This window comes from Prinia subflava, chromosome 7 (genome assembly GCF_021018805.1).
Source record: "Prinia subflava isolate CZ2003 ecotype Zambia chromosome 7, Cam_Psub_1.2, whole genome shotgun sequence".
In the NCBI taxonomy this organism is placed as follows: domain Eukaryota; kingdom Metazoa; phylum Chordata; class Aves; order Passeriformes; family Cisticolidae; genus Prinia; species Prinia subflava.
In genome coordinates this window covers 24,536,019-24,562,920 of record NC_086253.1, presented here as the reverse complement: position 1 = coordinate 24,562,920, position 26,902 = coordinate 24,536,019, and the positions used below count along the sequence as shown (strand labels likewise).

Sequence of the window (26,902 nt, the reverse complement as noted above, 5' to 3'; positions counted from 1 at the left end):
TTCTGTGAATATCTCAATCCAGAGACAGCAATTCAATTACAAGTGCAACTAGTCATGGCAACTGGTGCACTGAAATAGGTATTCTGCACCCTTCTTCAGGGATAGAAGGTGTGGGCTGGGAAACTGAGGGGAAAAATCAACATCATCATTGACTTTTATAAGTGAAAGTAAATATTCCAAGTCTTCACTTAGCATACATGCAGTTGTATTGTATTTAATACTTATAGAAATGTTGTCTTTGCATTAGCAGAAAGATATGATTCAGAAACGGAATCAGAGTATTTTTTTTCTTTTTTGTATAATCAAACAACACTAACCTTCAGATGCATTTGTATGTTTTCTCTATCATCCTTGCTGGGTTTTACCCTTTAGTAGTATTAACAAATATTCCCAAAGAGAGAAGTGCTACTGCTCAGGGACTCTTGTCACATATTGTTGTAAACATTCTCCTTCAACTTAAGTTAGTAGTGAAAATGTTCTATGTTTTATTGAATGTGGATGTTCAGAGGTTCTTTCAAGGGTTACAACTATGTCAGTGTATTCCATGGAAGTTACTGAAAGTGTACTATCATTCCAAAAGCTTTGTATCAGCGAATACTTTATATATGTCACAGGGATCTGTGAAACTGTTTATTTAATGATAGGAGCAAAAAGGCCCAGTATTGCATGTATTCATGATTATATAAATATTTTTCTGCAAAGGGGTTACTTTCATAGCCTCTTACTAACAGTTTAATTAAATGTGATTCCCCCTCTTTTGTTACTCAAATCATTGTTGAAACCACCATACCAGCAAAACTATGAAAGTAATGACAAATGTCTATTTGTATATACAGAAGTATTCTCTAACACTCTGGTTCTTAATCCAAGTTTTTTCATTCTTATTGAAACTCATGATACAAAATAATATGAAAATCAACTACAGAAGGGCTGGAAGGCAGATAAAATAAATCAGTAAAATTGAGTGCCAACAGTTTAATCAGTGTAATGTGTAGATAATACAGTGGAGAAAGATTAAAACTAAACAACACTTTTTGCCTTTTTTTTTTTTTTTTTTTAGTAAACACATTTTCTTTCCCTTTCTTCTTACAGTAACTCTTTTATAGGCAGTATTGTTCTTTTTGGACAGCTGTTACTATTTCTGTTGTTAATGGCTACTGTGGCTTTTGAGCAGTTCTGAAACAAAGCAAAGGCATGGCTACTCTTGCCTTTCCATCTATTTTTGTCTCTTTGCAGTGTTTGGTAATATAAATATCACTCATTCTGTCCTTCTAAAAATACCATTATACAGCTTTATACAAATGTGATCAATATTGCAGAAGCTACATGGACTTCAGGGAAGAAAAGAAAGAACAAAATAATTTAGCTATTTATGATGCAAGATGGAATGGGACTGTTGTTCAAGCAAGGTTGTTTCTGTCCTCTTTTAATTTCAAAATTTTGGCATCAAATCCCACACGTGCTTTTCTGCATGACTTACCCATTTGAAGTGCCACTTCTTTGCAGAAGGAATTTTCAGAATCTGTATGTGTAGTTAAACCTTATCATATTTAAAGAGTGAAACAAAAATCTTTACGGAATGGAGCTAAGACCACTGTAATTAGCAATCCAGCTTGGAATTTTTGCTTTCCCAAGAATTCAGTTTTCTGTTACCGATCCCTTAGAAAGCTGTGCTTGTTTACCTATCCTAATGTTGTCATAGCTTGCAAATACAAATTTATCATCTTCACACTGTCAGTTTGTTTCTGGGGATACAGGAAGTGAATATAACCTCTCTAAATCTTATGGACAGAGAGACACACAGTCTGTGTGGTTTTGTTCCCCCTAAAACATATGGAGTAGCAGATAATGACATCCTTTGCCCTCAAAATAACCCTATAAGTCGTTAGGATAGAAGGGACAAACTTTTCAGAATTGTTTGTTATTTAGATACTTGAAGATTATTGGAATTTTTTAAGTCATAACCTGCTAAGTTTATATCTTCATATGACTTTTATCTGTCTAGCAGTTCAGCCTCCAATCATAACAACACACATTTCTGCTCCTCTACTTTCAGTATTTATTTTTTCCACTTGTAGCTGAAGTAGTTTGGTGTCTAAATTGGTGGAATTATGCCCCTAAATAATTGCATCTGTGATCACATTTGATTACAGGAAGCAGAATGTGCTCATGGCAGAGGAGATTAGGTTAAATGCTGTCTGTCTAATCAGTTCCCCAGTGACTATCTCCTGGCAGTGCTTCCTTCCTAAATCCCATTTCTAGGGATGCCATGAATAAAAACTGCATGGCCTGTGCAAGTCCATGGCTTTACAAGATGGTTTTGCTTTTCTGATTTGAGGAGTCTGACGTGGACTTAGGAGCAAGGCTGAACATTGGTCACCCTTGCCAAAAGCATGTGTGGGGCTCGTGGTGCTTTTGGGTGGACTTGGCAAGGTGGCTGCAAGGCCACGGGGAGCTGGAGAGGGGGCTGGAGAGTGTCTGTTCTGCTGTCTTGGGGTCTGCCATCCCCAGGGGTACAGCTGGAATGTGTCCTGGGCAGCTGGGGAAACCCAGTGGGTCTGTCAGGGCTGGTGCAGCCCTGAGGGTGTCCCATGGGTATGTATATATATATGAGGCCATGTCTACCCTGTGTGAATACCAGCAAATAAGCCAAGAGCTGCATCCTCCAAGGACCTCTGGCCAGGTGCCATAATCACAGGTCTGCTTCAGTGCTAGAGCAATCAGTCAAGGTGGGGCATTCCACAGTTTAAAAACCTGTTATAGCACAAAATACATGACCAATAGCTCCTTGAGTTATTTCTATGCAGGAAAACCAAAGGGTTCTTGGTCAAAGGCACCAGTAAGAGCAGAGTTGCATCTAACTAATATTTATGCAATGGTATGGCACACCCTTTGTGTTCCTGCAACCATGCTGCTGAAGCAGCTTAAATTCAATAGTAAACTCAAACTTTGTGTAGTTAATCTAAATATTCTTTGTCTGCAAAGTACAGAGGGACAAGAGCAGTTGTTATAAGCAATAGGTAACTTGAAATTAAAAAAAAATGTGACAAGTTATTTGCTTTTTAGACTATGGCAAAATGTTTCATTTTTAATTAATATTAATGATGTATGCAAGACTTTTTGTATTGTCACGTGGGATGTATAAAGGTACAAAGGAGCCTGGCGTGGTTGCTTAGCTGTATTTTCTGAACACAGTAAAAATATTCTGAACATTGAGAAGATATCCTTTTTTTAAATATTTTAATACATGATTTTGAAATCAGGATTATCCTCTGTCATCATAGTGAGATTATTAGCAAAAATAGTTAACCTTTTTAATGAGCCATGTAATGAATCATGTTTGAGAATAATATGAGAGTAAAATTGGCCTCCAAATCAATGCTTTCAATCTTGAATGTATTTTCAGAAAATCCAGTCAAGTTCAGTGAAAATTTCCATCTGCATCTTGAGTACCAGGCAAGCAGCAGGGATAGAAAACCTTGAACTTAGACTGCTGATTTGGAAAATTTGGTTTTTCTTATCACCTCTGTGACTGGCACTAAACCTCACTTATTTCTTTCCTTCCTTATCCTGTGGTTATAGTGTAGGTTTAGCAATCCAAAAATTGATATTTTATCGAAGTTCACCTTGATTTCTAGCAGTGGTTAGCTCTCATTCATTAATTTGCTCAATTAAGTCAGTTTGTAACAGTGAAAGCAATGCTAGTAGAAGCTATTTGCTTCATTTTCAAGCAGTCACTTGATAATACTACTAGACAATTACTAGTGGTCCAGAGCATGTTGCCATAGCTTCTATTCAAAAAGGTATATGGTTTTAGGCTGTGGATCAGGAAATTGAGTGTTAAATGCTACATGTGGTAGGCATATAACACTCACCCTTCAAGCTTCCTAATAGATTTAAAAGTTCCTTGATAAAAGGCAAACCATTTCCTCCAGGAGGTGTTGGAACAGTGATGCTGTGCATGTTGTGCATCCTTTGAGGCTTTCAGGACTTGTCTGGATCAAGCCCTGCTAAGCTGATCCAACCTCATAACTGGCCGTGCTTTTGAGCAGGAGGTTGGACTACTCCAAAGTTATCTTGTGGTTCTCTTCTCTGATGTGATTTACATTGACATTGGCTATTTGAAAACACTTCTTGGAAAAGAAGTGAACTGCTGCAGGTAAGTAGAAGCTGGAAAGCTATAAATTCTGATTATTCTCAAAGTGAAAAACTTCAAACCTTTAGCTTTATGTTGTATTTTTACTTACATCAGTGTGTTGTATCAGAATGGAAAGAGTAGCTTCAGGATAATGTTTCTTACATGACTCTCTGACCCGAATTCAAGACCATAGAATGTTAAATAGGCCACAGTTAAGAACGTATCTGAAAAAGTAATCAAACTGCATATTGGATAGTACTCTGGTTGTTGATGATGTTGCTTGGAGAAAGAATTCTTACAAACTTAGAAAATCACCACTGTTTAAAACTTCAATCATTTTTGTTGTCATTCTTTAGAGAGATTCTGGTGCTCTCTCTCATAAAGGTGACAGACTGCCTTGCATTTCTTTGGGTTTCTCTCCATTTTGATGGTTTTAATCAGTGTTGAGTTCCTTTATTGTGACATATTTTTTTGCTGCTGTTTTTCAGCCTCTGTATTTTCCCCCTAGCACAGCTTGAATCAATTTATGTAGCAACTGCAAAAATGCTGAAGAGGATTATTTTGGTAGCCTTTTTCTTACTATTAAAAATAATAGTAAAGGAAATATGAGCAATGTGGAGTTACTTGTTAGCAATACACTGCGGAATGGGTGCATAGCATTAGTACAAGGTAGTTAATTATTAGGCTATTTCAACAGTTTAAATTTTTTTCCTTCTTGAAATTTTAATGTAAGAATAGAACATGAGGCACTAGTAACTAGGATTATTTAAAAAATGTTGGATATTCATCTTGCTTTTCTCACATTACTGAAAAGATGTCTGAAGTGATGTAACTGAAGGTTCTTTGTGCTGTTAAAAATTCCCTTATGACAACAAATTAAAACAGAAATATTGCTTGCTTTGACTGACACCTAATAGATAAATATAGATACGTGGTCATAGAGAAGCAGCATAATGAAAAAATCTTAAGTAGGTTCTTGTGTCAGTTGTAGATTGTCAAAATAACATCAATGTAATTGTGTCAGTTGTGCCCAGAGTAATATGTTTTCTTCTCAAAAGTTATTCCTTTAAGTGGGGCACATGTTGTTAAGGCATAGTGCATTTCCATCACTAGTTATTGCAATGGAGGGATTGGGCAGATTGGTACAGATACCCTTGTTATGAGCTCACCTACATCCACTTGGAGAACATCTGGATGTCTTGGTGGTGTCAGCTAGTCTGTCCCTCTACATCCACATTAAATATAAATCAAAACTCAAGTGACACGGTATTAAAGCCCCTTTGGCTTGTGTTGCGTGAACTTTCAGTCGTTGATGTAGCTTTGTATTCTATAGAGGGTTTTGTTCAGGATGATACAGAATATCTGTACCAGCCAAACATAAACCTGTCTTGCTACAGTTCTGGAAAGAAGTCGGCAACATTGTAACTCAAGTGTTTAAAATTCTCGATTGTAACAGGGGTAATACAGAGATTACTACAAACTGTAGAAATACTAAATAATATAAAGGTGTTTATAATCACTGGTCTTTATGAAGGCTCTACAGCTTTTGTAAATTTATCCTATCCATGCTCCATTGGCTCATGTCGTGTGTAGTTAACTTCATCCGTACAAAGCTGGTCCAAGTGAAACAGGTCAAATCCTTTGCACGTTCACTGAACAATTGTAGGTAATTCCACAGGACATAAAACAGAGGAAACTGGGACTGGAATGGACAGGAATGTTTAGGAGGCAAGAGAAAATCTTTGGCTAGTACACAAAATGACAAAATCCAAAAATTTCTGATTCTCTGGTCTTGCAGATTGCTATGTTGCAATTCTTTCCATATGACATGATTTAGAGAATCAAGTCTTGAAACTGTAAATTTGCAGTAAAATATGTGGCAATAAAGAAAAAGCTGTTTTCTACCAAGAGATTCCTACCATTAAATACTGTAGAATTTTAGTTTCACAGAGTTACTCCAAACGAGGTACTGGGACTAAGGGCTCTGCTGAGTTTGTCTGACATGACACAGTACCATCTAATGGAATCCACTGCAGCCTATCAGGTCAGGGATTTTCCTTAAAAGGGAGGGCTTCTGTGCTTTACCATGAAGTGGAATGATGAATGTTATGAATATCATGAGTGGGTATTCAAAATTGATGCAAGTCAATAGAATTTCATCTGCCTTTTTGTAAATACTCTCTTTTATTTATTTATTATTATTATTTTCTTTTTTTTTTCCTTTCTATTTTTCCTCTTTCTTTGTTATATTGATTTTCCACACTAGATGGCAGTGCCTTAGCACTAGTGCATGACAGGGGAATTGAATCAATTTATCCAGGGGGGAAGAAATCCTTCTGTTTCTTGTTTCCTTCTACATACATAGCTTAAAGAATTGCAGGTGGGAGACTGGATTTTGATGAGCTACATATGGATGGGCAAAGAAAAATGCAAATTTTTCCCCTTTTTCTTTGTACAAATGGAAGTCTATTCAAGCTGATCGATCCAGGCTTGCATTGGCTGGATGTGCGATGAACTGGGGTTGTCTTTCAGTGCTGTCCCCAAGGAATTGTATTCGTAGAAACTTTAAGTGAAAAGCTGTATTGAGTTAGAGCTGAGAGTGCAGCCAGACTCTGAGCAGATTGCCTCACAGTTTTGAGCCATATGTTGTCTATACTGAGAAGTCAGTGAGAGAAAACACAGCTTCCTTCTCTTTCCAAGAAAACCAGGTGCTGGAGGAGTGGTGGTGGAGAGCTGAGAGGTGCTGGGGTGCACCTAGATATTGCTGTGTTCGTGCTGGAATACTGCCTGGGCTCATAATTCCACCTATGAGCTGGGATACAATCCTGGATGTTAGTTGAAAGGTTGGGAGTTTGCTGACTTGAAGTATTTTAACTAAAAGGTGGTTGGAACGAGGATTGAGGGGACACCATGATTACAAACAAAAGGGCTCCGGAAGAGTAAATGTGGCAGTAAAAGGTGAAGGCTAAAAGCTGGAAGTTTGTAGCTGGAGTTCAATTTTAAATTAGGAAACAATGTTTAAAATTTATGGACGAGGTACTTGAAAACAAAGGGTTTTTAAAACAAGCAGGTGTCTCGATTGTTCATATTTTCGACCTTCTTGGAAGAAAACCTCCAGTAAATCCTCTGAAAAGAGAAGACAGGAGTTTTTAAAACAATAAATACTGAGATACTCTGCAGTGAAGACAGAAGAAATAGACATATCATTATCAGGAGAAATTAAATGCCTTAAAATACAGGAGTAAGGAAAAAAAAAAAAAAAGACACCTGACAGAGGATTGATTGTGTGAGAAATAGCTGAAAGAAAGAAAATATATAAGCACCTGAAAAAATCCCAAAAAATTAGAAGGTCAAAAGTTGTCAAAGGCACTTCTTCTTTGTAAAATTTATGAAGAGTATTCTCATTGTATGGTTTGTTCAAAAATAATATGGTTTCAAGTTTCAGTCCAATTTATACTTCACAAAGGTAAATTTAATGCAATACCTTACCCTTTTTCATTGGAGTTAAACATTTAAGAATGTGGAAGGCTCTTGCCTGAGGCTGGGAAGCATACTGCCATGAATAAATTTTCTTAAAGAAAATTTAACTTAACTTGGTGTCTTCTGGGACCTCACTGCATGCAGCTTCTGCTTTATTTATTCAGTTTTACTTTTTGCTACATCACTCCTGAATGAGCTGGATAAAACCAAATTGAAATACAGGAAAACAATTTTTCTCTTACTTTTTTACTGGCTCTGTCATAGCTGAAATTTCATTAATACTGCTGGAAGGAAGGCAGGCCACATAAATGTTTATCAGTCTTCTACTGCAGCATTCACAGAAACTGAATATTTTCCAAAATTTGCTGCTATTTGCTGTCACTTTTTGCATGTCACAGAAAGTGATAGTCCTGTCTATAATTTATTACAGAACTGCCACAGCAGAAGGTGCAGATGGCTAACTATCTAACTATAAAATGCAATTCAGATTATATTTGATAGTACTGCTTATATGATTCCTTGCTAGTTAAGGGAAGCAACAAATGGTTCTAAGTTGGAATTTGGTGTCTTGGGCAGTTATGTGAGAGGTAGAAGTTTCCAGTTCTTGAAATCAGAGAGAACAAATGATTGAATATAGACTTCCCATCTGCCAGATGAGTTTTCTAACTGCCAGGTTAGATTGTCAAGAGAGGTACCTATTAATTTTGCAGCAGGGATTTTTTTCTTTCTGAATTTGAATATAAATATCTTCCCTCAGAGGTTTTCATAAAACAGAAACTTGCCTTCCAATTAGGCTACTCCAAATCAGTAGAAAGAATGACACAGATTTGTTTGAGAAAAAAAATATTTATATGGACAGTATTATGAAGAAGTCTGAACTTGGGGATGTTAGTTGTTGATTGTTTTTGTGCTGTCGTGGTTGGTTCTCTTTCAGCTTGTGGTGGATGGTAAAACTGTGATTTTCCCTTCGTACAAGGAGTTTGTCTTCCAGAGCACAAAGTTTTCAGGACTGGATTACAGGGAGTAGGGAGGCCTGCTGGATACCTGTAGCCATTCTGTAGCCATTTTCCCCTTCTTTTTTTAATCAGCTGTGCCCAACACTTTGAAAAACAGAAGGAACCTTTTTGCTCATGCAAGCTGAGAGAGGTTCACTCCAATAGAAGATTTTTTATCTTGCTCATAACTTCTGATTGAATCTGAAGAACAAATGAATGCCAGGATACTTCAAACCACCCAAATGACTTGTCTTTACTCATATTCATGATTTAATTGAAAGCAGAAGGTTTGTCTTCCAGAATTGGATTTTGTAGGCATAAGGATTACCCTTGTTTGTTAAATGTAAACACCTCTGATTAAAACTTCTACTTCCTAAAAAAATCATCATGCTCCTCTAGATTGGTTTCTTGGGTTTACTCTGGTCATGTTCCTGAAAAACAAACCCAAACAGAATGCCAAATCTATCCAGTTTTGATAATCAGGCATTCATGAGGAAAACATTCAAGGTGTTCTCTTTAGCTAGTGTTGCTTATGGGTTTGTACCACTGCTTCCCCATCCCACTATTTTGTTGGCCTCCTTCTGATTGTAAAAGTGTAACTTCACAGGAACAAGAGAGCTGCCACTCTTGCCAAATGAATGTTAACACTTCTCATTGCAACTTTTATGCCATCATCTTGGTCAAGTTTTGTGGATTGCACTTGAATTATTCCAACCGTTGCCTGAAAGATATTCCTCTGACTCACTGGACTTCGGAGAAGCATCTTAATCATAAATTCAATTTTGAATGGCTTTTCTTGTCAGATACTCTTGCAAAGTGCTCATTAAGTACTCCTGCTGTCTTCCTGATTTTTTCCTCTCCGTTACTTGGGCCTGTACAGCTTCTTTTCTTCTCTTGCCATTGCAGAATGATTTGCATTGGAAGTGACCTTAATGAGCAGAGACACCTTTCACTCAAGCAGGTTTCTCAGTGTCCCATTCAGTCTAGTCTTGAACACTTGCAAGGGTGGCACATCCACAACTGCTCTGTGCAACCTGCTCGAGTGCCTCACCATCCACACAGTGAAAAAAATTCTCCTCAATATCTCATCCTCATCTAAACCTACCCTCTTTTAATTTAAGACCATCCCTCCTAGTCCTATTATTACATGTTCTTGTAGAAAGTCCCTCTCCAGCTCTCCTGCAGGTCCCCTTGATGCACTGGAAGGTGCTATAAGGTCTCCCTGGAGCCTTCTCTTTTCCAGGCTGAACAACCCAAACTTTCTCAGCCTGTTCTTCTAGGAGAAGTGCTCCAGCCCCGTGATCAACTTGGTTCTAGACTTGTTCCAACAGGCAGTAAGACCACTAAAACCTCACTTGATAGACACTTAAAAGGGCATACTTTACATATTCTGAGTTAGATGCATGGGAGCAACACCAATAAGATACTCTGAAGAGGCCAAAACAACAAAAAAAACCCCCGTTACTGGCAACTTAGAAAATCAGAGAACTTTGGCAAAAGTTTTTGAGCAACATTCAATCAACTTAAAACATTCCACAAAACATTAGATTAGCCCATTCAACTTAGTAAACTCCAAGCCCATCTGACTTTAGGTTTCTCAAAATGTTACTCAAAATTCTGAGATGTAAATAGAAAAAGAAAAAGACAGAAAATAACAAACACTAGCTACCACTCATGATTCCAGTTGTGTTCAGCTAATAGAAATTCCAAGAGGAGGGAGGATCAAGATGTACAGGATGGCTTTTTGGGTTGTGAATGCACATTGCTGGGTCATGTTGGTCATACTCCTCTTCAGAGGCTTATAAATTAATTCTTTGTGCTTTCCACTCTGGTGCTGTTTTTCTTTTACATCTATTTTCTCAGTTTTGGGGGGTTTTGTGTGCATTTTGGTGTTTTTGTTACTGGTAATTAAAAAACTCTGTTTCCTCATACAATTTTTTGTGACTGGAATACATTGTTCTACCAGCAGTTTGAGACTGGGATTTTTGTATTTAGTCCACTCAATCACTTTTTTTTTTTTCATTCGTAGCAGAGTTAAAATCTTTAGAAGACATCAGCTTTGGTTATTTCTTAATTCTCTGTGTTTTCTCATTTCCATCATGGCACACATATGGAAAACAGCTAGATCTCTTTTTGGCATTCCTTAAGTGTTGCTTCTCATAGTCACATGCTGGTCTAAATAAATGCAAGTTCTCTGGATGGCACAATAGAAACTAGAGACTGGTATTTTCTTTATAAAATGCTATGCTTCCTTTTTATTCTTTCAATTCATAGGGTTTTTTTTAAATTGGGGCTGAATTACATAATTTCACTGTTTATGTTTTCTTAATTTACTTCATTTATGAGTAAAATTCTGCAGCATACTCAAAATCATTTACTACTTTTGTTTGCTGCTGTAGATACAAATCCTCAGTCCAGCTAAAAAAAGTGAGTTGTTTGGTAGAGAGAAGGTCCAATGCAACTGGAGAAGTGAGAAACCTCTTGTGTAGTCTGCAGAGCTCTGTGACTACGTTCTGCTGGGGGGTCTACAACAGTGGCCAGATGAGCATTTTTCAGGCTGTCATTTCAGCTGCCCTGGCTTGGTCACAGCCAGTACCCTTGGTCAGCAGCTTGTGCAGGCCCCTCGCTGATGCAAAAGGACACTTTCCCACCAGATGCAGCCACTTCTCTAAAAAATTTAAAAGAGAGATTATGGGCAGCAAGATACCTTGGGATATCCAAGTTCCCACCAATCCAGCTCTCTGGTGAATGTTTTCCTGCTGCACAGGAAGATGCCTGCACCAGGCAAGTCAGGTTTGGCCCTCTAGTTTCCCATGCAGGCTGTGGCTACTATTGAAATCTATGTGTAGGGGTCATTTTTGTTTATTTAGCAAATGCCTATATCCGTGAGATGCGGGGAAGTTTTGTCACATTTTTAATGTGGAGACCTGAGGATTGACACAGCATGCTACTCAAAAGTTGGTGCATGTGGTAAACTGGCTAGAACTGGCTAGCCTTGCACTGCGCAATAAAGCTTTATGCATTTTTGTTTCTTAAGACAGACACACATACAAAAAATAGGCAAATGATTAAATAACAGCTAATAAGATGTTGGAGTCTATATTTTTGTCCACTTTCTTGTTTTTTGCAGTTTTTAAACATTCTGCCTTATTTCAGAAAGTCAGCAGAATTTATGAAAGTGTACTGTCTAATGATAGGAGCAAAGGTTCTGAGGTAAGTGTCCTTCCCACTGTTAGAGGCAAGAACTTACAAAACTGAAATGTAATAATATCTGTGCTAATATTGCTACATCATTATGTAGTGAATTTTCTTATCTTTAAAAAAGCTTCTAAGAAATGAAAGGGAAAATGGCCAATTTTACTCAACTTGAAAGTTATTCTATTAAAAGGATTTTAAAAGCTATCCTAAAAATTAAGCATCTATTGGCTATTTCTATTACTTGTACTGTATCCCGTGGACTTGATTTTCCAGTTTTAGGTGTGTAATTTTAGTATTGCCTCATTGTCATTTTAGCTTTGTGAAATTTTATATTGCGGTGAGTGTTTATGGAAAATACTGTTCTCTACAAAGATGACAAGAGAACCATGGAGCATTAAAATTCAGGAAGAGTTGTCTGAGGGGGAAAGGAACATCATATTCAATCATGCTATTTCTTAAGAAGTCAACAACAAAAGACACAGGATATTTATCTGAAATGATCACAGCAGTGTATACAGACAGAAGGCAAAAACAGATCTGGCATTTTAATATAAATATCCAAAATGGCTGGTCCTGTGGAACTTGTTTACCACTATTAAAATTATTCCTTTTCTTCCTTTGGAAACTTGTTACAGTTCAGGTATGCATGTTGGCATTGGCTGTGCCATTCCCCACCTTTCTATTTCTGACCTTCAGATGCAGGGAGTAGCCTGGGGTGCTGCTGTTTCTCCTGGGGCAGGGATGGGCAAAGCAGGCTGGTGTCCGAGGAGGGGTTGTGAGACACTTCTTAGAGACAGAAAGTCAGAGCAGACATAGAAGGCTGAAAACAAGAGTAGGACAAGGTGAGAGAAAGCATTTTTATTTTCTAAATGGCTAAGAATGACTTAATTGATCAACTGCTAGTACAAAACCCAGAACACAGTGGAGTCACAAGTACATTCCTGTTGGACTTTGATGGACGTGCCTGATATTTATCATTTTGGGTCTTAGTGTATTCTCTTTCCTCTTTGACATTTAAAGTATCAGTGGAATTAAATCTTGTAAAATGAAACATCCACCCTAAAACATTCTCTTCCATTAGCTTTAATCTATACCTTTTAGTACCAGTGATTATTTATTTACTGTATCAGAGAGACCAACTATAGAATCTTTCAAAGCAGCTAGAGAAGATTTGTCTGACACAATGAAGAGACAAAACCCCAGTTCCTGCATGTTATTCCCAAATCACATTATAGATTTTCCTCTATTCTTAAACCACATATCATGTATTTTTCCTCCTTTTCATTTGCATTTTAAAACCATTTAAGTTGGAGGTGATGTTAATTTTTATTTGAAGCATTTGTCAAAAATCCTTAGGCAAGAGTTGCTGAATTTGTCCTCTGAGCATGTAATTCTCTTTTCCCTGACTGGAGGGTGGAACTTCTTTCTGAGTATGGTAGTTTTTAGGAAAATAAATAATGAATGCTACCTCACACCACCTCTCAGCTTACAAAAGATTTTGAATCTTCCTGAAAGACTTGTCTCAGTGGTGGATTTGGCAGTGTCAGGTTAACTTCATGATCTTAAAGGTCTTTTCCAATCAAATTGTTAAGTGATTTTATGACATTATTTGATTTTCTAGTAAATGAAAATGTGTTAAAAGAAAAAGGAAAAAAAAAACAACTAACTGCCTATTAAGTTTCCATAGTAACATGTATAGAGTATTTGCAAAAGTTTGATTTTGTTACATGGATCTATTCTGGTATGAATAGATCAGTCTGGCATAATGAATTTTGCTTCAGTTTTACTGGATTCTGACTTTTCATGGCAGTACAGGCAGCAGTCAGTGTCATGTGCAGGTGAAGGCAGTTTAATTTGTTGTCACAGAAGTTTTATTCATCTACTGTATTTATTTAATGGAAGAGCCTAATGAAGAGAGCTGCAGCCTTTAGCTTCATGTTGTTACAGTTCTGTTATGAAAAACATAGCTTAATATGTAAGGTTTGAAAACCTACTTCTTTTCCTTAACTGTTGGTGTTGCATATCTTTGTGTTTTAAAATTGCTAATATTTGCTGCCCAGGTGGTGACATAAGGAGGCTCCTGATTCTGTTCTTTGGAAGTGCAGTCCCTCTAAAGTAACAACTCTGAGGCTGGTACAATTCCTGCAAACACAGTAGTGAGCCACAAACCCACACATTCATGGTTGCTTGAGTAATTCTGCTGAGGAGGACTATGAAGGATTAGCTCCAATTGAGGTCTGCCACAAACCAGTCTCAGTCTGATTCATTTTTTGCTTTAAAGAGTATGTAAATTAATGGGATACAATAATAATTTTATTTCTGTGAACTAAAATATAATTGATCATATCATTATAATGTGGTCTGCAAAGATTAGAGATTCTCAGGTCTTTCTAGTGTGGCTGTGTGGGAATGGAGTGATAGATACTCCTCTTATCACAGGATAGGTCTTCCTTTCTGCAGGTTAGTAGTGAATCAATTTTATATATAATCCTTTTACATATCTCCTCTAACTCTCCTTTTATAGGAAGGCAATCAATTATACAGAATTGGGTGAGGTGGATTATTTCCTCTCTCAACCCTCATCTAGGAATACATTTTGTATCTTGTATTTTGTATGTATAGTAATGTATTTTGTATGTATAGGGTGAAGATAAAATAACAGATTTCTTCTAGTAACCCATTGAGAGACCTTTAACTTTTTCTTTTACTATTCTCTCTGTGCAACTTCCAGTTTTATTAGTTGGCTTGTAGGAAAGTAGGATACAAATGTGGGAGTGATGTTCCAGATTCTAAAGAGCTAATCTTTTGCCTTAGTAAGTAAGTGTACATCATCCTATATCAATTTAAATGTACATCTGCATGAATTTAAGAACCATCACTTCATTCACTATCACTACTTTTGTTGGTTGGAAAACATTTTAAAATGTCCAGCCTTTGCTTTAGTCAATTTATTCTTTTTAAGTTCTGGTACTACTTAGTTTACATAGGTCTTCTTCCATTAAAAGAACAATTAGATATTTTATGTGTTTTGGCTTGCTAGGATGCACAAGATATGATTTTGCATGTGCTGCTATTTGATTCCTCTGATCTCTAGTAAATTTATTTTCTGCATCTGATTCTGTTTAACTGTTCATTTTCTGAAGAAATAGAGAATTGTATAGATTACATTTAATGAGTTTGTATTGTTGCTGTGGCTTTTACATATTTTAGGATAACATTCATTATTTTTACAAAGCCAAATCATGCAGACATTATTTTATCTGATTAGATAGTCTTGTCTTTCACATGCCTTGTTTTCCTCAGATGAGAAATTTCTTGTCGCTAGCACAGCAATCAGTTCACTTGGTAGTAGTATTACATTTCACCCCATTACATTTCACACTACTTTGATTCTTTCATGATCTTCTGGTCCTAGCTGATTAACTTGTCTGAACCCTCTATTATTGGGAAGGTTTTTCTTGATCTCTTCTGTTTCTGGCTGTTTTTTCTTGTCTATAAGCTGCTGTGTCTTTTTACCACCATGTTGTAATCATGCTGCAACCCTCACAACCTACAGATACAGGGCAGTGTGGCCAGGTAAACGCAAAGACGCTCTTGTTTGGTTTTTGTTTGTTTGTTTGTTTTAGTATAAAATTCACAGAATCACAGAATGATTTAAGTTGTAAAAGACCTCCAAGAACATTGAATCCAACCTTTGACCTTTTCAACTAGACCATGGCACTAAGTGCTACATCCAGTCGTTTCTTGGACACCTGTAGGGATAGTGGCTTGGCCACATCCCTAAGCAGTCTATTCCAATCCTTAACAAACATTTTTGTTAAGAAATCTCTGTTGATATCCAATCTGAACCTCCTCTGGCTCAGCCTGAGTCCATGTCCTCTCAGTCTATTGCTGGCTGCCTGGAAGAAGAGACTGATCCCTGCCTCCTTTCAGGTAGTTGTAGAGAATGATAAAAATAGCTTTCTTTTCCAGCTTCCTCAGCTGCTCCTCACAAGCCTTGTGTTCCAGACCCCTCCCCAGCTCTGCTGCCCTTCTCTGGACTCTCTCCAGCACCTCAATGTCCTTCTTGTAGTGAGGGCCCAGAACTGGACACAGGATTTGAGGTGCAGCCTCACCAGTGCTGGGTACAGGGGACAGTCACTGCCCTGCTCCTGCTGGCCACACCATTGCTGACACAGGCCAGGATGCCATTGGCCTTCTCACCTGGGCACAGCTGTCCCAGCCAGGACCCCCAGGTCCTTTTCCACCAGGCAGCTTTCCAGCCACTCAGCCCCCAGCCTGTAGCACTGCAGGGGGTTGTTGTGACTCAGGTGAGGGACCCAGCACTTCCCTTTCTATAAACTATTTTTAACATGTGGTTTTAGTAGCTGCTTGAGTGGGATAGTCCAGATGCTTTTTCATATTGCTTTAGATCCACTGTCATACTGTGCAGATATTTTGACAGTCTTCACTGGGAATTTTTTGCATTATTTTTATAAGAATGTAAACCTATATTTGTAAAAAAACCCTATAAATTTAGTGTTGGGGAATAAATACATTTAAGAATAACTTTTTGACATCATATATATACGTGTGTGTGTGTGCGTGTAAACATACATATATCTGATCTCAACACCAAAGATTGCAAAAGAAATTTGGGAGGAAGGATTATGTGAATGGCAACAGAAAACCACTAACTGGCATTTTTTGGTTGTGCAGCAAAAACATCAATGTGTTATAACATACAGGCTCTACTTGTAGTGTTGTGTTTATTCCATCAGCATATAACACTGACAGGTGCGACAGCTGACATTCTCATTAATCTCACTTTATTTTATGTAGAATTACAAGCAAATGTTGATAAGAGCTGCTGACTATGGGATTTCAGAAGTTTCTTTTTGACTGTTCTAGTGCATAAACTGCTGAGTGATCTGTAGCTATTAAATCTCCTTGGTCTTTGAAATTGTCAGAACCACTATAGGAACAGTGTAAAAGACACTTTAAAAAAAAAATCCAAACAACTAAATACTGTAAAAGAAAATTCCTTACAATATGATTGTCATAAAAATCAAAATTTTTCCAATTTTGAGCGCAGTTTGGTTTTTCCTTGGGAAACATAGTTTTCTATTTTGATTTTTTTTTCATTAGACCAAATCCCTGATTTTGTATCTCAAGTGTTAATAGAAGGTAAGAGAAGCCATGATGAATACCAGAATGAGCTGTAGGTAAGATTAAGCTGAGAATAAAGAAGAGCAGAACACTCATCATTTATCACAACTTCCTAATTGACAATTATGTTAGTTATGGAAATCTTAAAATAAGTACAGTTTTTTGGGGTTTTTTTTTCAAGATAATTCCTTGGCTATACATAATTTGGAATAATCTCATAACTGAGCAGAGTGGCCTACTCTACATCTGTGTTATATTTGACTTTTAATCTGTTACCAAATAATGTGGGTTTTGTCAAAAAGAGAGCCTCCCACCTTGGTGCATACTAAAAGGCATGGAATGGTTATGTTGGGATTAGTGGTGTTGAAAGTAGAAGAAGTAGCTGTCAGGCTTTTGCCCTTTTCTAATGAAAACAGTGTTTCTTGTGTTCTAAGAATCTAGAAAGTGTCTAATATTGTTACTGATATATATATTTTTAATAGAGGGGTTTTTTTGGTGGTTTGTGTGTGTGGTTTTTTTTTGTTGTTGTTGTTTTCTTTGTTTATTTGGTTTTTTTTAAGGTTATAGAATCATAGAATAGTTTGGGTTGGAAAGGGTCTTTGAAGGGACATCTACTCCAACCCACCTGCAATCCAATCTACTCCAACCCTGTCCTGAGCAGGGACATCTTCAACCAAATCAGGTTGCTCAGAGCCTGTGCAACCTGACCTGGAAGGTTTCCAGGGGGCTGAGCATTGACCTCCTCTCTGGGCAGCCTGCTCCAGTGTTTCACCATCCTCATTGTAAAAAAAAAAAAATCTTTCTTATCTCTAATCCAATTTGACCCTTCTTCAGTGTAAAACAATTACCCTTGTCCTATCACAACAGGCCCTCCTAAAAGTTTATCCATGACACCATTGAAAACCATGCAGTTTGACTTGTAATCTCAATATAAGCTGAACACAGATACAAGGGTTTCCCCGGGTATTTGGATTTTTTCAATTTTTATACACTTATTTTTCTGTTACTGGTAACTAAGAATCTTTAATCATACCATTAAAGTGTGGCTTGAATAATTTGTTACTTTCGTGCTTTTCATGATTTAATATTTGCTGCTCTGTGGATAATTTTGTCCCTTAGCTTAATATGAAATTACTTTAATTATATCTTGAATTCTACTTTTTCTTCTTGATGCTAAAGATATCCATTAGAAAGGGATGCTACAATTCCGACAAGAATTAAGCAACAAATTTGATGCCTGCTGTGAGTGTTCAGAGAACTGCTCCCAGCTGTGATATTAATATTGCATTGTTTATCAGGAAGGTGACTTGCAGGGTTATTTCAAGTTAAAGGCCAGGGTTATCTCCCACTGAGATAACAGCAGCATATTTCTTTGTAGAAAATTATTGGTCTAATTATGTTTTTAACTGTGGTTTTATCTATGGTAGCCATGCAACTACATGTATCAGGGTAAAAATGATTTCTTATTATATATTCGGCTCTAAATTGTCCTGGATTCAAATACATTTTAAAATTTAAAATAATAGCCTGTTGCCTTTAACTTGGATATTGTTGTTACTGAACTTTATTGTTACTTTATTGTAGTGATTCAAGAAAATTAGCTGCATAGAATTCTTGAACATCTGAATATTTTGAAAGCAAAGTATGCTTTTCTGATGGGTTAAAGAATGGTACTTGAGTCCCAACAGGTACTAATTACATTATTTTTTAAAAATTAATAATTTGAAGGGTAAGTTATAAATTTAGTATGTGTTAGAGTGAAATGAGCACTCTAGGTTGTAGTCTGTCAGAATTCTGCATTTCCCAGGAGTAAATAAAAACATTAAAAGACTATTTGTTCAAAGTGGCAGAAGCTTCCACAGCAGTCTTCAGTCATATTGTGTGTTTCACAGTGGTTCCCAAAGTTTGTATTAAAAATGTTTTGAGATCCTATGATTGAAGCCAAACAGATTGGCTGACAGCCATGTCTGTCATCAGACAATGAAAGTGCAATTGTATGAGAAGGTAAAAAACAACAATAAGTCATTTCTCTTGGTGAGTATTAGTAATAATATTTCCAGACTTAGTCCCTCACAGTTGAAGATTTTAATGCACTTTAAATATATGATTTAGTGCTCATGTCATCTCCAGAACATGTGAGATTACCATTTCCTTTAAATGAAATGTAAGGCAATCAGAGAATAAAATAGAAATCTGCAAAGCATTTTTAAGGGCTACATAAAGCATATGAGAAACTGGAAATGGTAGTGCTTTGCAGAATCAAACCACAGGTAAGTAATTACATTAATAAATTTAAGTGTTTGAAATAGAAAAAAAAAAAAAAGAAAGAAGAAAAATACTTTTAGTCTTTTCAGTGCAAACTAGTTCTCCATGCTGAGCTTGTGTAAAAAATTGAAAACTTAACAGTAGCAAAATGACAAGCTAAAGCAACATCCACCATACAGGGTAAAGTCCTATGAGAAGTGTTATCTTATCTGAACAAGCAGCTAACACACTGAAGATGTCAAGCACTTGAACTTCATTCAGTAAACAGCATATGGCTAAGAAAAACTTTCCTTTGCTTGTTGTAGCCACTCTTAGAGGTGACATGTTTAACAAATGGGCTGAGCTCATCCAGGTACAGTCAGCTCTTGATTATCCATGGATAAATCTTCCAGACTCAGGGCTCAGTGTGCTGTTGATACAGAGACACCAGAGCTGGCTCTGCATGAGCTGGTTTCATTTCAGGAGGAGTGCAGGCATGCCCAGGCTGAGTGCACAGTATGTTCTTGACTGCTTGCCGGGTGCCAGCTGGGGGATTTCCCCCTCCACAGTCATCAGCAACACTGCCCTTTTCCCACTGCACCCTTGCAGTGTGTTCTTATGACCAAGTTTTACATTTGCATTATACATGAGTTTGAGTTACCCAGGTTATCCAACCCCTTCAGAGTCTGAGAGTGTATAATGAAGACCTGATGATTGCCTGCTGTTTTCTCTTAACTTTTTATGTACCAAAGTGCTAGGAAACTATATTAAAAGTAGGAATGAAATAAAAAATGGTAATTTCGAAGTTATAACTTACATATGACTTTAAAATTAGGCTTACTGCTGTATTTTAGTGATAGGATTCAGTATCTCTTCTAGACCCAAAGAGACGTTCCTACTACTATTTACTTAGATGTTTTGTTTGCCTTTTGCTTTTGGTACATGATGAAATTAAAGCATTCCTGCAATGTAGTTCTTCTGCACAAAATTCATGACTGTCCACTTCAGAACATTCCATGGAGTAAATGCACTCTGCAATAAACAGGAAGTAGTGTGAGATTTAAATTTCCTAGGGTTTTATTCACCTGTTTTTCACAAGTCCCATTTTGCGATATTTTCACATCTACATTCAGAATTTAAGACTTCTCATCAGTTGCTTTCAGTGCTTGACCATAACCTGTGGTGTATTTTGGAGTGCCAATTGTACACATATGTTCACATATGTAATTTTTGTCTGTGAACTATATTTAATACTAACAGAAGGCGTCATTGGCACTGTCAGACCAATTGATTCTCAAGCATAAAATCCAGTCTGTGTCTTGTGAGTTGACATTCTATTTATAGACTATAATAGACACAGTCATTTGGGAGTAGTCTAATGGAAATCTGCTTATGAGAAGTATTTATGTTGCTATTAAATGAAATTGTATATTTTACTAATATTATATTGGTTTTGAACTACCTTTTTGCTAAGGCAAACATTTCAAATGCTTAGCATGGCCATTGATGTTTGAGTTATAGTCCAGCATCTAAGATCTAACCAAGTTCATGGAAAAAGCTTTACATTTTTTGATTACTTTCATGATGGAAAGTGTGTCAAAATACTGCACAGGATGACTTTACCTATCAGCATAAAGCTTTGGAATCTTTCATACTCTTTCTGTAAAATGTCTATAATTGGAATTCTTGGTCAGTCAAAGGCATGATGTCTGTAATCATACGATGCCATTTGTTTCATCACTATCATCAACTGCCTCACAGAGAAATATGGAAGACTAATATTACAATCAGTGAAATCATGTGAAGTACATATCTGAAAGGTTAAAATCTACATTTTTACTATTTCTGCCGGGGAGCAGCTGAGCAAGAAAAAAAAAAAAAAAAAGAAGAGCGAGCATTTTGAAAAGTAATCTTTTCCTCTGGCCTTTCGTTCCACACAATATGCTAAAATGATAGCTGCTTTTGAAATACCAAGCACATTTTTCTTTGAAAGATTTCCAACTTTTTTCATCTAATATGTAATATCAAGCTCCTGTTGAAATGGAAATGAGCTGGTATCAGTATTTTTGCTTATTAGTCCACCTGTACTTCAACTCACCTGCATATGTCCCTCTGGACTTGGTTATAATGTGCAAGCTGGTCTTTTTGTTACAAGGCCAGGGCATTTTCTTATTAATATATGTAACTATTCTTGTGATATATTCCCAAAGGCTTTGAAAAGCCTTTCTCTATGTCTTTGAGCCAAATGGAAAATGTAATACTTCCAGAAAAATTTCAAAAGCTTTGATGTTGCTAATAGCACCATAGGTAGGATTTGTTTTTGAAACATATGGCAATAAAGATAAGTAGGTGTTCCATATTTAAATCTTTGGTTTTCAGGATTCCTCATTAACAACACACAACCACAAGTAAAGTTTCTGTCCTTATAATGATCTATTTGTCTTCGATTTCCTAGACGCTTCTGTCGTGATCTTTAGCAAATTACTGTATATAAAAAGGAGAACTGAATGAAGAAACAGATACTTCTTTTCTGAAAGCACTTCCCTGGTATTTCTCGCTCATACAACTGCTCAGATTTTAGACTTCTGACTCTTTGCTTCACAGCAGAACATGCTCTGCTCATTTTCCCCATGCTACTTTAGGCTGTTGCAGTTGTGACCTATTTTCACATTTGTTTCAAGCAGCTTTAGTATAAATAATAAGTTCACTTTAGCTGTGTGTTCACAAAGATTGTCTCTTGCTGCGTTGTTGAATCATCATCCTTCCCAGGCACAACCAGCTGCCTTTCATCTATGCCCATTTGTTTAATCTGCCTTTTCTCTTCCATCCCTGTTTACAGTCTGTCAGCATTAGTGACTACTCTCCTAGCTTCAGCCTTTCCATTCCCATGCGTTGTTGGTAAAAAATGTTTTGCTGTGTTTTGCACCTTCCTCTGCCCTTTCCTCCCATTAGGATCAATTTCCAAGCACTGTCCTCAACAGTACTCATCCAGCATGAGTATTTGCAACTTCTTGTTGCCTCTATATGTCTCTATGTTTTAAGATGGGAAATTAGATGTCTAAGATGCAATTAAAGTCCACACAAGCCAAGTGCTACATTTGATCATTAAGTGGCTGCTTCAGACAAGACCAGACAGGCTAATTTCACTGTATACAAGATGTACCTAAGAGAATTAGGCATCCATCTCTAATAATACCTCATCCCTTAGGAGCACCAAAATGCAGAAGCAGCTACGAGCCTGTAAAGCTTGCACAAAACATGTAGAAAGCAAGGGTGCAGCTCTCTGTCTCAGCAATTATGTAGTTAGGGTTGGACTATGTTCTTACTGATCATCTTCATCTTTTGGAGACTGCTCTAGCAGACTGGTGAGCTCCACACCATGAAGATATCACCAGAAGTGTACAGAACATGGCCAAGCTGATAGGAATAGGAGAAACAGGACAGAGAAAGAGGAAGAACAAGGCAGGATTGGAATAAGAACTCTAAGGATCCTGAACCATTTTCCCAGTCTTTAGGAGCAGCCCAGATAAAATTAATGCAGAAATAAATTTTATGAAAAGCTACCATCAATAGCAAGCCTTCCAAACAATGACATTTGTTCCTTATTTCTTGCACTTGCTCTCTGCACTTATATCTTCACCTTTAGTTGCAACTTCTCAAGCCTACTACGGGGTTCTGCGCAAATGACTTGATTTGCGATTGTCTGTTGTTTCTTTCTACTTAGGCAAGCGACAATTCTCTGCCTGCCAACAGCTGGTAAAGAGGAATGCATTTAACTCTGCTCATCCCTCCTGGCTTTGCAACTCTGTGGGCTGAAAACTGTATCTCTCACCAGTGCGTTTGGCAGAGGCCCCTTACTGAAAGAGAAGTGTGTGGGACTAGCAAGAGACAACATTCTCACCATCCGTGCCCTGAGTATTCCCACAGTCAACACAAGTGCAGAAGAAGAGTACAAATGATCTGGAAGTCTTTCATTCCTCAACACCAGATTATGTGAAGAAATTAGGTTTCCTAAAATTCTTTCCCTACACTCCTAGATTATTTGCAACTTGCAGTGCAGATGCTGACAGGTTTCCTGCAACAGTGAGAATAAAACCTCCCCATCTCTTGCCTGTCTGTCTTAGCCAGGAACTTGTCCATTGATGACAGAGTGTCTCGGCAGTAGATCTATAGAGCTGTTTTACTAGAGCAATTTAATGGTTAACCCACATACAATGAGGCCCAAACACAGGGTAATTCCATGCTCTACACCACCACTGAGATGGTCAGCAATTGTACAATTACTCACTGCATGAAAAAATATACATACCAGGTAAGTATAACTTCCCCTTTCCTGCCTTTACTACCTGGTCTGTCTATGAGGTTTCTGGGATAATCTTTAAATCCAGACTTTACTCTTTCATCTCTTTTTGTATTATCTCCCTACGAGCTGTGTAAACTTTCATTCTATTCACCAAAATTGTAGTCTCTCTTGTACATACACTTTCCTTCTCCTTATATGAAATACTCATCTCTACAACATGCACATGTAGCACATACCTGCAATATATCTACCTCCCTCAACTGGACAAGTTTTCTTGGAGACTGCAAGTCCCCCTGTACTGCAAGCACAGCAGCAGTGTGTCTTTCTTGAGTAACAAGAGTAAGGAGAGTTGGGCTGTGAATGGGGGCTGCTTGGTGGTGGAATAAAATCCCACACATTCAATGGAGACATAGGTGCAGTCTGTGTTGTAGTACTGCTGCTCAGAGATTGGCTTTGCTCAGCTGTGGGATCTGACAAGTCTTCTTGGCTGGTCTCCCTCAGCAGTTCTTTGTCAGGTACTTTTAACTGTCAACATCATTTATTCAGCCTGACTGATGGTCTTAGCTTAAATGAGTGAGAGTCCTAGCAAAGTCCTCAAGTTCATTAGAAATGATGGTCTGCTGCTGCATATGACAGGACCTGGTAACTTATTAGTCACACCAGACAAAAAGCAGAAACTGCTGCAGTAGTTGTTTGTGATCTTGACTCATTTCAAGTAAGTCTGCCACAGTCTAGGTGTTCTTTTTAGGAAAACACAGAGGCATCAACACAGATTTGAGACAACAGCTTCTTGGCTAGCACCTCACGTGTCACACAGAATAATCAGCTGAGTGATTCACTCATTTAACACTTTCTCCTGGATATGCTCTGAAACACAGGATTTTTGGAGTATGGTGTAACATGGCTAATGTTGATCAACAACCATCGCTTCAAGAATATAGTGATGTGTCAGGGGCTGGCTTCTGCCAGCTGCACCCACCTCTCTAGGCAGGACAACAACGCTGAGAGTTCTGAGATGAGGCTTTGTTCAGCTTTGAGCCATTCTCAAAAACAACTACTAGAAGACCTAGCAGTGACGCAAGGGACCACTCCAGCTGGAGATGTCAGCTAGAGCCCTCTCAGCACCACTTACTCAAATGTAGCTAGCAGGGCACTAATAACTATTTTCCATGTAATTTTAAATCTAGTTTCCTTTTTCTCTCTCTTTTTTTTTTTTTTCTTAACTTAACTTTACAAGTTAAACAACTATACCTTTTACAAATTATAAAGCACTCTTTAAATTAACTAACTCTTAAATCTAACATAAGTAAGTCTCAACAAAAGCTACAACTTGCATTAACCTTACAAAATCTATATGTAGTAAATCAATATAAATTCATTACTAATTAAACTTCTTAAAACTTAAATATGAACTTAAACTTAACTTAAACTTATCAGGGCCCAAATCTTAAAAACAAACCTTAAAATTATATGTTTAACAATAATTACCTTAAACTCAAATTAAATCACACATAAATCAATTTTAACAACATCAAAATGTAGAAACAACTCATCCTTACACAGAGTTAATAACTCTAGCTAAAAACTCATTTCTATTTCATTTTTTACTTTATCTTTTTCATGATAGGATGTATCTTTTTCACATTGCATTTCTCACACAGCGATGGATTCTTTCACAATAGAGGGACAGATGACTATTTTTCCTTCTTTTTCTGGTGTTTTCTTGCAATGTCTACATGTTGTATGTTTTGACCATCTCTGTTTAGCAATCCTGAAAGCTTCCTGGGTAATGGCATGACATAGGGTTGAGTTACGATGCTTGCTTATCTTCAAAGACGACACTGACAGGCTCTGCTCTCACCTCATGTTAAGAAGCAGCGATAGGGTGATAGAGTTCGTTGATGCCAACTGCAGGAGCACAAGAGCCTTTAATCGAGCTGGGTCTGGTTTCTCGGGGGTTGACATAGACGCATTTATTTTGGTTGTTTTTGCTTGTGATGACGTCAGCTCCTTTTCCTGTGAGGAGGAATCCAACACCGCCCTGCTTCTAGCACCGCCCCGAGATCCACCTCCTTGCTGCATCACTTGTGCCCTCCTTGTTCCGCCTTCGGCCCCGCCTGCCTTCTCGTCTTTCGCACCGCCTCCCGGGTCTGGCAGCTGAGCCACTTCCTGGTTGTCTTCATTTTGCCCGAGAGCTGGAGAAAGCATTTCCTGCCCACTCCCTGCGTAGCCGGCCAGAGACGAACAAAGGGAGGGGCAAAGCGGAGCTGCATTCTCACTTTCGGAATGCGTGGAATGCATGGAATTTCTACTGAAGCGCGTAGCTACCTTAGATGTTTTCTTTTTTTTTTTTTTTATCTTGGAGAGGGAAACAGAGGGACAGGGAGTCCGTTCCTCTCCAACTAAAATTACGGCCTTACTCTTTACAGCAAATGTTTGCAAGGTATTTATTGCTTTTTCCCAAATTACGCTTAACTCTGAACGTATCTTTGCTCTTTTTCCTAGTAAAACTACAGCGTCCCATATTAATCCTCCTTTTTCCTTCCATCCTGCTTCACTAAAAAGAAGCGATGGCCGCTTTGGCTTTCGTTCTTTCTGAACCCATAGGGCTAATTTTTCCATATTAGTTCTTATCTTTTCGCCCCTCTGGGAGGCACCGATGGCTCCACACTGAAAAACAGCAGCGTAATCTCTTGCCATCGTTTCTTTTTAAAGTCTTTTTTTGACTCCTTCTGCGATCGCTGCTTACCTTCTTTCCGTCAGCAGTGGGGGAGGGCACCGCGGACCTTCCAAGCGAAACCAGTCAGCAATCGCTCCCTGATCTGCCTTGCCAGCTCGGAACAGGTGTATGCAAGCACACGAATCACTTTCCAAGCACAAGGACTTTCCTGCATCTAAGCAAAAACTCCGCATTCAAGCGACAAAAACCCTCATTTAAGAGAAAATAAAAACCCTCATTTAAGAGAAAACACTGTCCCAGGTTCAGGTGCCACTATGTTGCCGGGAACAGTTAAAGATCGGGGACTAAAGAACGGGGTCTGACCCAATGTGGGTATATCACACTTTCTTCCCTTTATTCCTTGAGATGGCAGGTTAAATACAGACAGAATAGTTTACAAGAACAGGTGCATTCTGATAGGCAGTGAACATACAGAAGTATGTAAGCTATTGCAGTTTAAGGTAGCCACCGTGTCTTCCCAGTAACTGTTCCATGCTAGTAACACCCCTACCTTAACACATTCCCAGTACCAGATAACCTTATCTGGTACTACGTATGCTGGACGTACTAGGCCTACTAGGCCCTGGCCTGAGGCCTGGTCTGAGGCCCAGCTGTGGATAGCTCTGCCTTATGATCTAAGTTATCCTGTTCCTGCTACATAGTGACATGATTTTTTC

The 26,902-nt window shown here is 37.9% G+C and overlaps 2 protein-coding genes across 5 annotated transcripts in view; one reads left to right on the top strand and one right to left on the bottom strand.

Annotated features, from left to right (window-relative positions):
- The window catches only part of KCTD8 (potassium channel tetramerization domain containing 8), a 97,465-nt gene that overhangs the window by 9,108 nt on the left and 61,455 nt on the right, over positions 1 to 26,902 (top strand). The window lies entirely within an intron of this gene.
- On the bottom strand, positions 1,032 to 26,902 carry LOC134552829 (uncharacterized). Of its 4 annotated transcripts, none has more exons than XR_010080953.1 (3): positions 25,368 to 26,902; positions 12,487 to 12,631; positions 1,032 to 7,264 (listed from the first exon to the last, which is right to left on the bottom strand). XR_010080953.1 is itself a non-coding variant. In XM_063401860.1 (2 exons), exons 1-2 carry the CDS (start codon positions 26,204 to 26,206, stop codon positions 12,613 to 12,615), a joined length of 858 nt encoding a protein of 285 aa, XP_063257930.1. In that variant the 5' UTR covers positions 26,207 to 26,902; the 3' UTR covers positions 11,298 to 12,612. The 4 variants fall into 4 exon arrangements, 1 of the variants encoding a protein (XP_063257930.1); XR_010080952.1 differs by having other exon boundaries at positions 12,502 to 12,631; XR_010080954.1 differs by lacking the exon at positions 1,032 to 7,264 and adding an exon at positions 8,488 to 11,281.

Excerpts from the sequence above, each read along its gene's own strand:
- LOC134552829 (XM_063401860.1), bottom strand. The coding sequence starts at position 26,206 with ATGGCAAGAGATTACGCTGCTGTTTTTCAGTGTGGAGCCATCGGTGCC.